This window comes from Culex quinquefasciatus, chromosome 1 (genome assembly GCF_015732765.1).
Source record: "Culex quinquefasciatus strain JHB chromosome 1, VPISU_Cqui_1.0_pri_paternal, whole genome shotgun sequence".
NCBI classification, from domain to species: Eukaryota; Metazoa; Arthropoda; class Insecta; order Diptera; family Culicidae; genus Culex; species Culex quinquefasciatus.
The window spans coordinates 54,235,078-54,251,669 of NC_051861.1; the positions used below are offsets into that span (position 1 = coordinate 54,235,078).

Genomic DNA, 16,592 nt, shown 5'->3' on the forward strand with positions numbered 1-16,592 from the left:
GGGAGGGGGGGGGGGGGTTTAGATTACGTGACTAGAAAAATACAATTTTATTTTAACTCAATTCACATTTCTTTGATTTCCATCATTTTTTGCGGTACCGACATCTGGGACGAATTGGGACAGCTGTTTTAGCAATGTTGCAGTAAAATGTTATGATATTTTTGAATGGTTTCGGGTAGACCAGATTCTGACCAACAAATTGTGCAAATATAAATATTGAAATAACAAGCCATAGTTTCAATATTTGCATGAAAATAGTGTTTTAAAAAGCATTTTACACTAGTACAGTTGTTTTGCAATCATTAGTTTTCAATAATTATAAGATTTGACGAAAACAAAAATTTTAGTTAAAAAAATACATTTTTTAAAAATTCAAAAGATGTTTAAATCAATCCAACAAATTAATACGACTCTAAACGCAGGTGAATGCATTTTAAATTAATTTCAGCTGTTTGCACTTAAATTCCCGTTGGGGGGGGGGGGGGTTTGGCCAAAAACTTTAGTTAAAATTGTACCAGCCTTATCATCGAAGAAAAATGCATTTTAGGGTGTGTTCAGTTGATTGAACTACTAATTCCATAAAAATATGTATGTTTATAGTTAAAATATTTGTTTTGCCCCAGGTTTGTTGGGACCGCTTCTGAAGGCGGCCGATTACCGATCGAATTACCCTAACTGCTCTCAATTAATTCTCTATGCCGGTTCCAACGCTCGAAGCATGGCAAAAGCGCAGGCGTTCACTTTTTTGTTGTTATTTTTGCAACCTTGACCCTCTCCTCTGCTGTTGGTTCTACTATTTGGTTTACACGCGTTTTCGTTTTGAGTCATCTCTTACGGATGAACCGAATCAAGACACGAATGCATGTTTGCTTGGCTCTTTAGCAGTAAAGATCACTCGAATGTGCAAATAAAAGTCTGAGTTTGCGAGAGAAAGTGTATCCGATCTTTTAACAAATGACGTCATGTTTGGTGGTTGAAAAAGACCTTCTTATTGGGTGTTTTGCGGCAGAATTTGAAAAAAATTCCGCAGCTAAACGGGAAGTTTGAACAAAAGTGCGACTGACGTTAGTCACACTCTAGCACGAGACCAATTCTATTCACTTGGAACGACTCAGCACTTGTAGATGTCAGCAATTATTTCCAGAATCACGAGTGATGACAGCACATTCGGGGGACAAAACGTTACTTTGCTCTCACGTTTTTAATTGAAATTTCAATTCACTTCGAAGATTATACCAAAAACCGCGGAAACAATCTCGAAGACGTCTCGACCAAAGTTTGGCTGATCCACGACTGACACAATGTCCAAAAAAAATATCGAGCCTTGGCCGGTGACGGGACTTGCTGGCGGCACTAAATAACAACAACACTCCGAACTCTGCCGGATACCGATGCCGAGTAGAACGTCGCTGAACACTGACTGAGTAAAAATCCAAAATCGTCAGTAGTGCAACAGCTTCTCTCTGCTGTTGGCTGCGTGGTGGTGCCCCTTCCCCGTTTCGGTCATTCAAGCGTGGTCCGGTACACCCAAAGGAAAGTGCGTTGACATTCGTTAAGCTAGATAAAATTTCTATCAAAAATTTAACGTTCCAGTCCTGATTAATTGAATAGACAGCAGATGAATTTCATTTGCAATATTAAAATCATCGGATATTATAATCATAAAAAATATCATTCAAAGTGATCTGTGACTGTGATGTCCAAGATGGCGGTGAATATGGCTGTAATTGAATATTTTGAATGCCATGTAGGATTCAAAATATTCAACTACAGCCATATTCGCCGCCATCTTGGACATCACAGTCCCAAATTAGCGGAAATGTTGAAGAAATTAATTTGGTAATGTTACAGGCAATCAACCAATCACATTTAAATAAAATGGTGTAATAGAACCCGAAGTTTCAAAATCGTTGGCTTCTGTCATCCAATGCCTATCCCAGTTGCTGTATAATCTTGTCAGGTGATTATGAGAGATCCTAAATAAGGAGACTGCTCGAAGTGAATTTGACGTACCCCAACAGACACAAGTTTGACGTATCCAAACAAGCATTTGCCCGCCCAGCAAAATTTATCAGTGTTGCCAAGCTCAAAACGTAGATCGATTTAGCAAACTTAGACCAGTCTCCCTATTTAGGGTCTCTAAAGGTAAGAACAAGATTGTCCGTCAGGCCTGAACGCAAACGCAAAATTTTGCGCCTGTCATCATAGCCTGCCAGTCATCGACCATTGAACAAAGCAACCCCTGCAGTTTGTTCGACTAACAGTTGATGGAAAAATCGAACTGGCACAGCGTTCTGCGTTCACCACTGCGTCGAACGGACTATCTTGTTCTTAGCTTAATGATTATGCGATCTCTCGTTTGGGTGTAGTAGGGTGTCGATGTGTATTGTTGACTTAACTAAAACTTATTTAGCACGTCGGTGGGAAAAACGATGCTTAGTAAGTTTTGGAACTTTATTATTTCTTCCAATGAATAAATCACCTTTTTCCAGAACTGAGCCCATCATAGCCCCTGTTACCGTATACGGGATGCCGGTGTATTACCACACTAGCTCCAGCTGAAAGGTTGTTTTGCTACAGGTAGGAATAATAACTCAGATAAGTGTGCGATCAACTTAATTCAGCAGAATACAAATGAATAAGAGGGAAGTAATGCGCTGAACATATGATCACAGCGAAGCGTTTTCATAGATTATTCACCAGGGCGGGGAGACTTAATCTCACATCTCACAACTATTACTGGCGGAGGGATCGCTGCTGTAGTGGTGATTCAAATCTGCCGCGTCACACCATCAATCTCCCGAGAGGCAAATAGAGGTGTATACAATAAACCTGTAGTGGCTGCTTGACTCACTGACTGTTGAAGCAAGGTCATCGAGCGGCTTTACGCAAAATGTTTTGGGGGATTCCAAGCGGAGCTAATTTCTGCATGTTCGGAAAGGTAAACCATTTGTGCGAAATAAGGAGAATGGATAGGAATGAATGAAATTAAGTAATTCTTTTTAAAGTTTATATAGTTATTGTGAGTAAATCTGAAATATGTCAAAAATCTTAAACCACAATTGAATCTGTGTAAATATACTCAGTAAGTTTATTATAAACGTAGTTAGTATGCTAATCAACTAGCTTTCAAACCATTTATTCAAGTCAAAAGTGTTAAACACAATTTCTCTTAATTAAAACATAATTCGAATGCAATGGTACCATTTGGATGATTGAGAAATCGTGTCAAAATAAGTCACTTCAACATTATGTAAAACATATTCCAAGCACGTAGCGCATTCCTCTAAAGACAGTGTGGAAGTGCATTAACGATTTACTCTGACCCGCGTTGCAATGCGATTACGCATAATGCACATGCAGCTTAGAATTTCTGAACAATCAATCGTAAATGGCTGGCTTAGCACACAATCGCGATGGCAGCTCAGTATACTGGTAGGCGCATTCGAGGTTGGTAAAACGAATACGGTTCACGATAAAATTTGGTAAAGTGCTCATTTTTCATCTCTTGAGTATTTAAATGAATGTTAAATTCTCTGGATAGTTTGCAATACATCGTAGCAGCCATCGCGGCCTCCGCGATTTCACTGTATTCACATGCTTTAGACCCAAACTATATATTAAGGAAGCGAATACGAAAGTTTCAATTTGAAAGTTTATAACACACCTTTATTATATCGACGCTGTCGTGCTATTCTTGTCGCACCCGCCATTTCGACGTTTCGAGAAAAACGCATTTTAATGTTTGACCATGAATAAACAAAAACTAGAGCACGCAATGCAAACAATAACAAACACGTTTTGTTTGGCTGACCAATCTGTGCATTGTCCCGAAGTTTGGTTGAAGTTGGTTGCTGGAGTCCCGAGTTATAATTACAAATGTTTACGGTAGTCTAACTTGTACGTGCGTCAAACGCGTTCTAACCTGAATCCCTTTGGCCAACTGTCGCACTAACATCAATTTTCGGGCTGTGACAAGATAGCACGACAAGATTGAAACTTTTTTCATATGAATAGTGACAAAAATGCACGGATTTTTTTCAGTTTTTATTGATTATCTTAGGATTGAATTCGAATTTTGGGGATCTGTGAAAAGGTTAGCTTGTTAGCTGCACAAAATGGTGTTCTTAACTCATTTTAGCCCAAAATGCACGTGCGACATGTTAGCACGACGGCGACGTTATGTGTGTTCAAATTAAAAGAAATGCACTCCAAACTTGGTTATCCGAAGCCTCGATTATCTGAAGTTTCGATTACCCGAAGGTTTGTATGGGACTTCGGATAATAGAATCATGAACAAAAAAAAACGTATTTTTTATTTTCTTATTTTTAACATCAAATTCGTGTTCTGTGACCCCATTCTAGTCAAATTTGAATAGTTGATTGCATATTGAATTACCAAAGGCATTTTTCATTATTTCATCGCTACCATTTTACCCGTCATCTTGAATTTAAAAACCTAAATCACTATATAGTAGAAACAATTTGTTTGTGTTTCGGTTATCCGAAGTGAATTTTTTTTTCAAGGCATTCGGATAATCGAGTCTAGACTGTGTAAAGCAAATCAAAGATAATAACTCATTTTTATCATTTGCTTTCCAATTTCAAACGCTGCTAGATTGGCTTCTCGTATATTTTTATTGAAATCAATAGTTGCCATTAAATTTTACTTAGAATGACAAATTTAAAGGTTCTTCTACACATGATCATGAATTGAAAACGAACCTTGTGCTTCTTGAGGTGCACACATTAGTGTAAGTTTGAGCACAGACAAACAGACGTAAATCATTGAACAAATTTAACGAAAATCCATCAATCACAAAAAAAATGGAAAAAGGTTAGCTAGTAGCTCGATCTGGTGGCCAATACTAGCATTAAGCATAACTCTATAGGAGAATTGGTTAGTGTGTGAGTGAACGCGGTCACTCTTGTTGTAGTGAGAGGAGGGAGATTTGTTTACTAACATTTACATTTGTTTACCAACATGTGAGAAGAATGCAAGAAGTTCAAATTCTTAACTCACGCAGACGGTCCACGTCCGCGTCCGATTGCGGCCATGCACTAGGTAAATCTTGCCGAGGAAACATTCGTGTAGGCTGCAGAGGTTGATGGAAAGATGCACCAGTTTGAGGGTGGTTTGGGTATTACTGCGCTGTTTGTGAACAATGCCCACAAATTGGCCATGAGTTTAAATAATAAATTTCTTGGCGTGAGGTTAAGCTACCTTCTCGGCAAGCAATTTAGTCCACTTGCAAGCAACCAAATATTCGTATGAGACCAGGTTGACCTTGTTGTCGACGGTCTATACCTACATCTTCAACCTTACCAGGTCTCGTTTGATGATATCAACACGGTTCGGAGATTGCGGGGATGGCCATACGATGCTGTAAACGATCGACTCTTCACGAGAAACGCTGTTTGGTAGACTCGTTCTCGAAGTCGGCCGGGTCGCGCAATTGCCATCGCTGGACACCGGTTCATCCATGAGGGACGGATTTGAGGGCCACGACGGAGTCAACATTCTCGAGGTCGGCCGGGTTGTCAATACCGAGTTGCTGAAATCGTGGTAAGCGCAATCGCCATCGCTGGACACAGCGTCATTCATGACGGCCGGATTTGAGGACCACGACGGAGTTAAGATTATCACGGTCTCTTGCGTGCTCGAAGTCGGCCGAGCCGCGCAATTGCCATCGCTGGATTCCGCGTCATTCACGAAGGCCGGATTTGAGGACCACGACGGTGTAAAGATTCTCGCGGTCTCTTGCGTCCTCGAAGTCGGCCGGGTCGCGCAACTGCCATCGCTGGACACCGCGTCATTCACGAAGGCCGGATTTGAGAACCACGACGGAGTCAAGATTCTCGCGGTCTCTTGCGTGCTCGAGGTTGGCGAGGCGATTCCGGTGGACACTGCATTGCCTAACCCATTCACCTGGTCAAGTTGGGGTACACCATCTATAATGTAGACCAAATTCAGTTTCTAATTGCATTCATTCAAGATCTAGTTGAAATTTACCAACGCCGACGGATGAAATAATAAAATCAGCTGAATGGGACGGCGTCTCGTTGTTGGAATTGCTTAAGAATCTTCCGATGTTCAGAACACCGGAATCGTTACTCGTAGCTTCCGGCATTTCTTCGTCCAGTGGCTCGTGTCGGTCTAGCAGTAGACTTCCGCAGTTCGCATCCGGCATATCTTCATCCTGTAGCTCGTGTTTTGTGATAAAACTTTCAAACCAATCCGGCGTCTCTTCTTCTAACGGTTCGGCCGGGAAGGATTGAGGATTATCTAAATGCTCAACAGACCATTCAGCGGAATCCACACCCGGAGGCGGGTCCGGATCCAAAAATTCCACCGACCAATCTTCTCCAAACTGGTCCATCCTCACACTCAAGTAGCAGCAGAAAAAAAACAAAACTTTTGGCGCGCTACCTGAAACTTTTGGCGCGCTAGCTTAAACGTCATTTGAAAGTGTGCCTTGATTGCAGCGCCATCCTATTTTGGTGGATAATCCGAGAATTAAGTTTAAATTCAAATCAGCCGTTATATTCCTGATTGATGGAATTAAAAAGAGATTTACGTCTGTTTGTCTGTGGTTTGAGTTTTATTTTGATTTTCGAAATGTTAGCGAATTAAGGGTAGAAAACGCATTGAAATAACATTTCAATTATAGAATTTTTCATTAAGAAAATCACACAAAAAATTGAAGAAGTAAAAATTTTATATAACTTCGCTAAGAATCTGTCATTTAGAATAAATTACCTACATAAAGAACCCCTTAATAAATTAAATCTGGAAATAAGGAAGGTTTAAACCTTCGTTATTTCCAAAATGGCAAATGGTCAATAGGGTGAGTACGTTTTTCAAAAAGTTCTCCGATCAAGTTTTAGTATGGTTCCCCTTGTAGGGCATGCCCATAGGGACTTTCATGCCAAATATCAGCTCATTTGGTTGTAAACTGACTGCGCGCATTAGGGTTAAAGTTTACATGGAAATTACTATGAAAAATTGGAACTTTTTGTTCAAACGCTCCTACAGGTCCTGGAAAATCACGCGCCAACTTCTGGTATGGTCAAGCCTATGGGAAATGGTCTGGAGAACACTTTTCCCGAAGAGAGCATATGGATTCGTTGTCCCTAGACCTGGCGCATCGGCAAACAATCCGATGTCTCTGGAATCAACGGTTTTCTTTGAAAAAGCATCAAATTTTCCTTAGCATGCTATGAAAGCGTGATGAACACCGCGACGCCTTACGTGATGGAGCTACCACGTGGGTGAGAAACTGCTGGAATATTCCATTGCAAACCTTCTTTTAACTAGAAAATGATGATTTCGAGTAATCCTGATATTATTTAGTCGAATTCAGAATCTTTGCATAGCAAATTTCTATTGTTTTGCAAATATTTCAACCACGTGGTAGCTGCCTGACGTATGGCGTCGCGGTGTTCATCAAGCTTTCATAGCATGCTAAGGAAAATGTGATGCTTTTTCAGGGAAAACCGTTGATTCCGGAGACATCGGATTGTTTGCCGATGCGCCAGGATTAGGGACAACGAATCCATATGCTCTCTTCGGGAAAGGTGTTCTCCAGACCATTTCCCATAGGCTTGACCATACCAGAAGTTGGCGCGTGATTTTCCAGGACCTGTAGGAGCGTTTGAACAAAAAGTTCCAATTTTTCATAGTAATTTCCATGTAAACTTTAACCCTAATGCGCGCAGCCAGTTTACAACCAAATGAGCTGATATTTGGCATGAAAGTCCCTATGGGCATGCCCTACAAGGGGAACCATACTAAAACTTGATCGGAGAACTTTTTGAAAAACGTACCCACCCTAATGGTCAACAACCTCAACGAAAGACGTTCTGATTCTAGACTATCAACTTTTTAAGAACCCATAAACAAAGCCCAAAAAAGCAAAATCATTCATTCGAACTTACCTTTTGGAAGCTTCACTGCCGCTGTCCACCTTGCCTTTGTTGTGTTTCCGCAGCAGGTTCATTTTGAAGTTAAAGTACTTCTTCCATCGACTTTCCTCCTCGTCGTCGTAGTTATACGTGAAGAAACTTCCGCCTCCGCTGGTGTTGAAATTGTTCGACCTTCGTTGGCGCACTTTTCCGCGTGATCCAAAGAAAAACAGCCGATCTTTGCGTGGCCCTGCTGCTGCCGGTCCCCGTCGCCTGCTAAGCTCGCTGAGGTTGTTCTCACTCTTGCTGAAATCTGACCGCGCGCCGCCTACTGTCACACCAGACTGACCGCGACCGCCGACAAACAAGTTCTGGATGCTGCCGCTCAATCTACTGTACAGACTCGGCGTAGCCCGAAGTCGATCGCGATTCACACCCGATTCAGCGGCATTTGAACTGCTAAAACTGTAATTTGCTAATCTACCTAGCTCGTGAAGATCATCTGCGTTGCTGCGAAACATAATCGAATTGCTATCAACTGCGCTCGAAATTGGATATGTGTGCGATGACACCGGATGTAACGCGGCGGCCGTTGATTGGGATCCATCGAACCGGTTTGCATCATAGCTCGGCAAACTGTGACGATAGATGTCGTTATTGCCCTCGAATTTAGATTCCAAAGGCTGAATTTGCTGAAGAGAAGCAAATAGAGAGCAAAAGATGCGGATTAGAAAACTGCTGTAAACAAAACTGGGTGTTATCGAAACCACCCAAAAAACAAAAAGTTAAAGTACCATTAACGTGAAGACTTCCATCATTGTCATGATTTTTCGTTCAAAGGTATAAATTTTGCGTCACTTTCAATATTTTGACAAAATTCTTTCAACAAGTTGTTTAGAATAGTGCCCTACACATGCTGATTCCTTTTGGTAACGATTATCCCATTCCTTGTAAAGCTATGGAAATCGTCATTAATCAATTATTATATATAGGATGTCAATTATTATATATAGGATGTCAAGGATTGTACCACAAAATTTTATAAATTTTGGAACACAATTGACTTGGATCAAAAATTCCTTCAGTGTCTTCAAGAAGGCAACAACCGGCACATGGTGATTCCTTTTGGTGCTGAAATTCGTTAAATTGAATTTAATACAGAATATTTTATAGTGATGATCAATTTTCCTCGAAAATGATCAACAGCTTCACCTTAAAAAAGTTCAGAAATCAACATTCACATTCTGAATTTTATTTATACACGTTGCAAATTATTTTCAAGTATTACTTTCAATTTATTATTCAAAAAAGTAAAGAATTAATAACTTTTCTAAAAAAAAATCATCAAAACGATACGAATCAAATTCTCAGAAGTTCTCATCAAAATTTCCCTTGAACTAATCGAATCTTTGTATGTGTGTGTGATATCACTCGGCTCTGGTTGAAGTCGATGGGAGGGGAGTTCAAAAAAAGAAAAAAATACAAATTTTTAAGCTATTTTTTTAATAAAAAGAGCCACACAATGCTTTATACATTGTAAAAGTCATACACAGTAAAAATTCAAAATGTCAATAAAATCTTCAAAACATTGTTTTCCTCAAGTGTTGCGTCTATTTTTGACTGTGCTACAGTCCAGACTCGATTATCCGAAGTCCTTGAAAAATTTACGCTTCAGATATTCGAATCACGAAAAAATTCTTGATTCTTGAGCTAGGAAATTACCCCAAACATGCTCTGAAGTGATTTAGAAGTTTTAAATCCGAGATGGCGGCCAAAACAGCAGTGTTGAAATACTGAAAAAATGTATTTGATATGTTAAAAGGCCTCAACTCAAATTTGACTAAAAGAGGTCGCAGAACTCGAATTTGATGTTTAAAACAAAAAAATAAAAAAAGAAAAATATTTGTTTGTTTGTTTTTGTTAATCTGTAAAATAAAATTTATTCAATATCTCCTAATTAGTCTACAATTAATTGTACACTCAAACCCCGATGGTTTGACACCAACTGTTGTCAAACGAACGGGGTCACTTTTTAGTTTGACACCCCTTTTACACGGAGTTCACACGCACTACCAAACGATTGTTGTGATAGTGTGCGTGAGCGCTGTGTAAAAAGTGACAGATCGTCACTTTTTAGTTTGACTTTGACCAACCAACGGGGTACAAACTAAAAAAGTGTCAAACGAAAAAGTGACCAACCACCGGGGGTTGAGTGTATAAGTTTTCAAGAACATTTCTGGAGTTTTATTTGAAAAGGACCAATAAACCAAATTTCCAGTTTTTGCTTTTTGGGTGTTTTCGAAACCGCCTTGAGTCAGGGGTGTTCAAAAACACCCAAAAAGCAAAAACTGAAAATTTGGTTTATTGGACCTTTTCAAAAAAAAACTCCAGATTTCCTTTTTTTTGCATTATTTTTTAATGTACTTTAACTGTAATAATTTCAGATTCAAATCTAACTTACCTTAAAGTGCTCAGGAGGTAACGTAATCCGTTTATTGAAAGGTGTGCAGATTTTTCTTCGAAATGGTATCTTAGTTTGATTGTGTAAACCCAACACTAAATAAGCTTGCTGCTCAAGTTCGGCAGATAGTCCATTTTCCACTTGAAATTCTCGATTTTCCTTCCCACCATCAAGGCCATTTTCAACTTCTTTTTCTTCTTTGTGTGCTATAAATGGAGTTACGCGGCCAATTTTCCGATACGCATTCGTCTTCGTCCGATCTTCAGACTTTTCTGGAACACTATTCAAAATTGGAGATGATCCGAAACGATTTTCAGATCTTAGCACTACCTTATTGCACATGATTTGATCGTGCCGATCTTCCCTCCACGATCCCCGACCACTATCACTAGAGCGGGAATTCAGATTATTCTTCCGGAATAACCGTACCGGTTCACATGGAAATTCATCACCGTACGGAAAAACACTAACCACATTGCTTTGCTCAAGACTCCTTCGCCGGGCGTCGTGTAATGGCGTCCGTGGCCACGGTTGAGTATCGACACTTGCCATTGTCGGCAATCCGTAATGGTGGACACAGCAGCAGCTGCATCCGAGACCCTCATGCACAAGATGGTGACCTGTATTAATTATGTCCAGTCGTTCATTAATGGGTGCGATTGTTGTCCCTCGATGAGACGATGAGGGATGAGATCTGGAAAGAATTAATCAGAGAGGTTAGAAAACATGTGCTCCGTTTGAATTTTTAAACTGTACTAACAATATATCGTCAGTTTGAGCTATTCCATGTGTTTTAGACCGCACTTTAGCTATTTTTGTATCAAACCAAAAGGAAACTAAAGTTGCGGCATCGTTCAAACAATTTTGCACAATTTGCTTAAAAATCGCGAAAAGTTTGCACATTTACAATGAATAGAGCAAAGCATTCACTTCGGGCACGTTTCAACCACAACTGCTCGAGAACAATTGGCGGTGGGTGGTACAGACTACAATACCACCAAGTTCAGTCGTTGAAGTTGGCGTGTTCTTTGAAAATGGCTGCTTAATTGCCATAAAGCATTTGAACTTCCGTCTTGGCGGTGTTATCAGTCATTCGTTAGCTAAGGACGTAGTTAAAATCAGGTGTGGTATGAATGTTCTGCAAAGCGACGTGGTATTCCAGAATTTAACATGTAATGCAACGAGATATATTGCATCAGTTGGAAAAAGTTTACACTACCTTAACTTAACATAACAAATCATAAATCGGTGTGTAATTGCGATCTCAGGCTGACAGGAAAACATTAAACGTGGCACACATTTTTACTTTACCGTCAGTGGGGGTGACTAGGCCTCAAAAAACGACACACCTCTCGTAATTTCCTAATAACAAAAACAAGTTACAGTATGTAAAAAAAATATTTACACCCCTTGGGCACTATGCACATTTTGTGATGAAACATGTAAACAATTTAAAGTTTGACAGGAACCTAGTATACTACGTTTTGTTCAGAAACTCATGCCAAACATTTTGCTACAAAAAGCTCATGAAAAGATGATTTCTATAAAAAGTTATATAACAAATACTATTACGAAAATAAAAAAGGTGCAAAAAAAGTTTGTACACCTTTGGCAAAATTAACATAAATAATGTTATTTGTTGACAAATCACCATAAATCCAGTCTCCCAACTCCAAATAGGCATCCTTGACTGATTAAAAAAATAATTTGGATTGAATATAAAGTTTACTAACTACTTAGTATAAAAGTTTATATAACTCTGGAAATTCTATATAAAACTTATCTAAACTTAATTTTGCAAACTTTTAATTCAACTAACTGGCAATATATTACCATAGATTTGCTAAATAAACATTTTGGAGTGGGTATAACACCGTTTTGGGGGTATTAGTATCGATAGAATAGATTTTTCGTTGGAATTTCGTACCAACCCGGAATTACGTCGTAGGAAAATCCGCCGGCATCCGAACCGGTACACGATTCACAAGTCAACCTATGTGGAATCAGAAAGGGTATAAAATTTTCAATCTTTTGATACCTAAACATCTAGTTTTTCTTTAAAACCTACGTTTTAAAAAACCTGGGCAAAAATTAAGTTTGATCCACGAGAACAAAAATTACGAAATTCCATACATTTTTGTCAGGTTGCTCAAACGAAACCATAACAACGTTTTTGCTTAGGTATTTAAAAACGTGGGTTTTATAGAAAACCTGGATGTATGGGTATCAAAAGATCGGAAATTTTATGTCCTTTCTGATGTCACATAGGTTGACTTGTGAATTGTGGACCGGTTCAGATGCCGGCGGATTTTCGTAATTCCGGGTTGGTACGAAATTCCAACGAAAAATCTATTCTATCGATACTAATACCCAGGGGTTGTGATGGATCGACATTTTTTCTGACAGTTGATTGAGTTCTTCTCTCATTTTCGCTACGTCTGCCTGACCTAGACATTCTGCTTTCGCTCAAACACACACGAATGAATGAGCGCCACACAAAGTCACTCAAATGCTCAATTGACTCTCTCTCGAAATTCATTCGCGTATCACTAGTTCGTTTGACATTTGATCGGAATTTCGATCAATTTTGGAATGATAGCTATCAATCGACAGCTCTTTTTCTCTATCACTGACTGTTGCTAGTCGAGTGCCCGGCGGATAATCGAAGGCAGATTTTTTTGAATTTTGAGCTCGGTTTAGAGTTTGATTTTTTTTGCTCGAATTGGAAATTGTCCGCGCGCCTAGGGACTATCCATAAACCACGTGGACGGTTTTTTTTTGAAATGTCAGACCCCCTCGAGGAAAATTACAAAACAAATCCAAGGACTCCCTGAAGTTAAGATCTGTGGGTCTACCGCCGTAACAAGCCGAGGTCGACGGATTTTGACCCCGGAACATATCCTCATAGCTTCAGTGAGTATTGTAGACTACTTTTCTGATGAGTTGGGATGTCCTGGGTCATCCAAGGACTCACTGAAGTTAAGATCTGTGGGTCTACCGCCGTAACAAGCCAGAGGTCGATGGTTTTTGACCCCGGAACATATCCGCATAGCTTCAGTGAGTATGGTAGACTACTTTGCTGATGTGTTGGGCTGACTTGGATCATCCAAGGACTCACTTAAGTTAAGATCTGTGGGTCTACCACCGTAACAAGCCAGAGGTCGACGGTTTTTGACCCCGGAACATATCCTCATAGCTTCAGTGAGTATTGTAGACTACTTTTTCTGATGAGTTGGGATGTCCTGGGTCATCCAAGGACTCCTTGGGGCTAAGATCTGGTGGTCTATCATATCTCCAGAAGAGTCCTTGGATGACCCAGAACATCTCAACATATCAGCAAATTAGTCTACAATACTCACTGAAGCTATGCGGGTATGTTCCGGGGTAAAAAACTGTCGACCTCTGGCTTGTTACGGTGGTAGACCCACAGATCTTAACTCTAGGGAGTCCTTAGATGACCCAGGACATCACAAAACATCAGCAAAGTAGTCTACCATACTTACTGAAGCTATGCGGATATGTTCCGGGGTCAAAAACCGTCGACCTCTGGCTTGTTACGGTGGTAGACCCATAGATCTTAGCTCCAGGGAGTTCTTGGATGACCCAAGACAGCCCAACAGATCAGCAATGTAGTCAACCATACTCACTGAAGTTATGCGGGTATATTCCAGGGCCAAAATCCGTCGACCTCTGGCTTGTTACGGCGGTAGACACACAGATCTTAACTCCAGTGAGTCCTTGGATGACCCAGGATATCCCAACACATCAGCAAAGTAGTCTACCATTCTCACTGGAGCTATGCGGATATGTTCCGGGGTAAAACCCCGTCGACCTCTGGCTTGTTACGGCGGTAGACCCACAGATCTTAAGTCCAGGGAGTCCTTGGATGACCCAGATCATCCCAATAAGTTGTTACAACTGTAGCTGTAGCCTACCGCACTCTTGAAGCAGTCTGGGTAGGATCCGTTGACAAAATTTTGAAGTTTCAACTTGTTTCTTTGGTTAGCCTGTTGCACAAAATTTCCGGATGTTTCGGATGGACTAGAACATCCCAGGTGTTCCAAAACCATGCAAAATGTTTTTATATCATAACTAAACAAAATACTATTGATACACTTTGAAAATTCTCCGACAAATTACGAATTCCCAAAGATTCTTAATTTAAGTCATATTCTCAATTTAAGTAACGGACATTCTATTTTTTAAACGATTCTCGATTTAAACACCCCCATTTCGTTGTGTAAATCAAGAATATGGTGTATTATAATAATATAATATAATTGATAATAATATTATTTGGGATTGTTTTTGTTTATCTCATCCAAGTAAGCAATGAAAATTAAAGAGAGCAGTGAGCAGCAGAGAGAGAGAAGGCAAGCCGTCAAGTCAGAGTAACTCTTTGAGAGTCAAAATCGGCAATCTCTCGGTTTAAATACATGTGAGCTCACTGAGTGTAACGTTCATGCGACCGGCCCTCTTTTGAGCGATCACTTAGCACTGAATTCATGATAGGCGTTCTGAGTTCTCTATCAACGATCAAATGGAAAATGACAGCCGATAGGCTAGCTGTGTCAAATATCGTGCGATCACTATCAGTGATCAATCCCTTTTAGAGCCCTGCTAATACCCCCAAAACGGTGTTATACCCACTGCAAAATTTTTATTTAGCAATTCTATGGTAATATATTGACATTTATTTGAATTTCAAAGTTTGCAAAATTAAGTTTAGATAAGTTTTATATAGAATTTCCAGAGTTATATAAACTTTTATACTAAGTAGTTAGTAAACTTTATATTCAGTCCAAATATTTTTTTTAATTAGTCAAGGATGCCTATTTGGAGTTGGGAGACTGTATTTATGGTGATTTGTCAACAAATAACATTATTTATGTTATTTTTTCGAAAGGTGTACAAACTTTTTTTGCACCTTTTTTATTTTCGTAATAGTATTTGTTATATAACTTTTTATAGAAATCATCTTTTCATGAGCTTTTTGTAGCAAAATGTTTGGCATGAGTTTCTGAACAAAACGTAGTGCAAGGTTTCCGTAAAATTTTATATTGTTTACATGTTTCAATACAAAATGTGCATAGTGCCCAAGGGGGAGTAGTGCGGTGCTTGTGGGACGCGCAGTCCTGTTTTTTCGTGTTATTTTCCGTCTCTTTTGTGTCGCTGTTCGAGTACATGGGGTGATTGGTCATTATGATTAAACAATGGCATCAGTAGTGCGGTGCTTGTGGGACGCGCAGTCCTGTTTTTTCGTGTTATTTTCCGTCTCTTTTGTATCGCTGTTCGAGTGCATGGGGTGATTGGTCATTATAATTAAACAATGGCATCAGTAGTGCGGTGCTTGTGGGACGCGCAGTCCTGTTTTTTCTTGTTATTTTCCGTCTCTTTTGTGTCGCTGTTCGAGTGCATGGGGTGATTGGTCATTATAATTAAATAATGGCATCAGTAGTGCGGTGCGTGTGGGGACATGGGGGGGGGGGTGGGGTCCTGCTTTTTCGTATTATTTTCCATCTCTTTTGTGTCGCTGTTCGAGTGCAGAGTGCATAATTGGCAAAGGGAGCGCGTGGTCGTAAAAAATATGAGGAGTTAAAAGTGATTTATTTTGTGATTTTCAAAGCCCTTCCTATATCATCGTTGATCGGAAGGCACGGCGTCGGATTAATTGTGTATAATTTTATCGAATATGTTTTTATTTTTTATGGTGAAAAAGCCTTTTCTATGTAGTGATCGAATGACGCACTGAAATTTTCGATCGTCGAGTCAATAGTGGAGCAAAATAATTGTGTGTGAGTGATTTTGTGTGTTAACCAGAAAGACCTTCCCATAGCTTCGTTGCTCGGAAGGCTCGCCGACGGGTCTTTTATGAAAGTCCTCTCCATAGCGTCGTAGCTCGGGAGGCATCGAAAAGCCAATGCCTTATCCTACTAACCCAAAAAAAAAATTAATCACGTGATGCTTGAAGGAGGTGCTGTGGATTCAACGGTCTCAAGCGGTATCAACAAGTATATAGCGAAAAACTATGTGCTTGATGAGTCTGCAACTTCAACTATCGGACTAACATTCCTCCCTTTCGTTGAACTGCAGGCTTCTTGGGAGGGCGCCGGTATTGACTAATAAAGTCGGGGTCTTCAGGGGTTAAACAGTGAACGGATGGTTGGCTCCCACTGATCATTTTTGATTCATTGTTTAACTTCAGCTGATCTGTCAATAACGGAGT

General features: G+C 39.9%; 2 protein-coding genes across 10 annotated transcripts in view; both read right to left on the minus strand.

Moving 5' to 3' along the window:
- The window catches only part of LOC6034762 (protein unc-13 homolog 4B), a 53,255-nt gene that overhangs the window by 34,059 nt on the left and 2,604 nt on the right, over nucleotides 1-16,592 (minus strand). For 3 of the 9 annotated variants that reach the window (XM_038250027.1, XM_038250020.1, XM_038250025.1), the window contains exon 1: nucleotides 1,198-1,426. Coding sequence is in view for 3 of the 9 variants with exons in the window: in XM_038250019.1 (XP_038105947.1) it covers nucleotides 7,939-8,597; nucleotides 10,367-11,060; nucleotides 11,127-11,269 (1,496 nt within the window). In the remaining 6 variants the exon portion in view is untranslated. Of the gene's footprint in view, nucleotides 1-1,186; nucleotides 1,427-7,938; nucleotides 8,598-10,366; nucleotides 11,061-11,126; nucleotides 11,295-16,592 lie in introns of those variants that run through there. The other 6 variants (XM_038250017.1, XM_038250029.1, XM_038250021.1 and 3 more) reach the window with 4 other exon arrangements.
- On the minus strand, nucleotides 4,556-6,860 carry LOC119765661. The gene is made up of 2 exons (XM_038250042.1): nucleotides 6,014-6,860; nucleotides 4,556-5,952 (listed from the first exon to the last, which is right to left on the minus strand). The coding sequence occupies exons 1-2, from the start codon at nucleotides 6,378-6,380 to the stop codon at nucleotides 5,309-5,311; spliced, it is 1,011 nt and encodes a 336-aa protein (XP_038105970.1). The 5' UTR covers nucleotides 6,381-6,860; the 3' UTR covers nucleotides 4,556-5,308.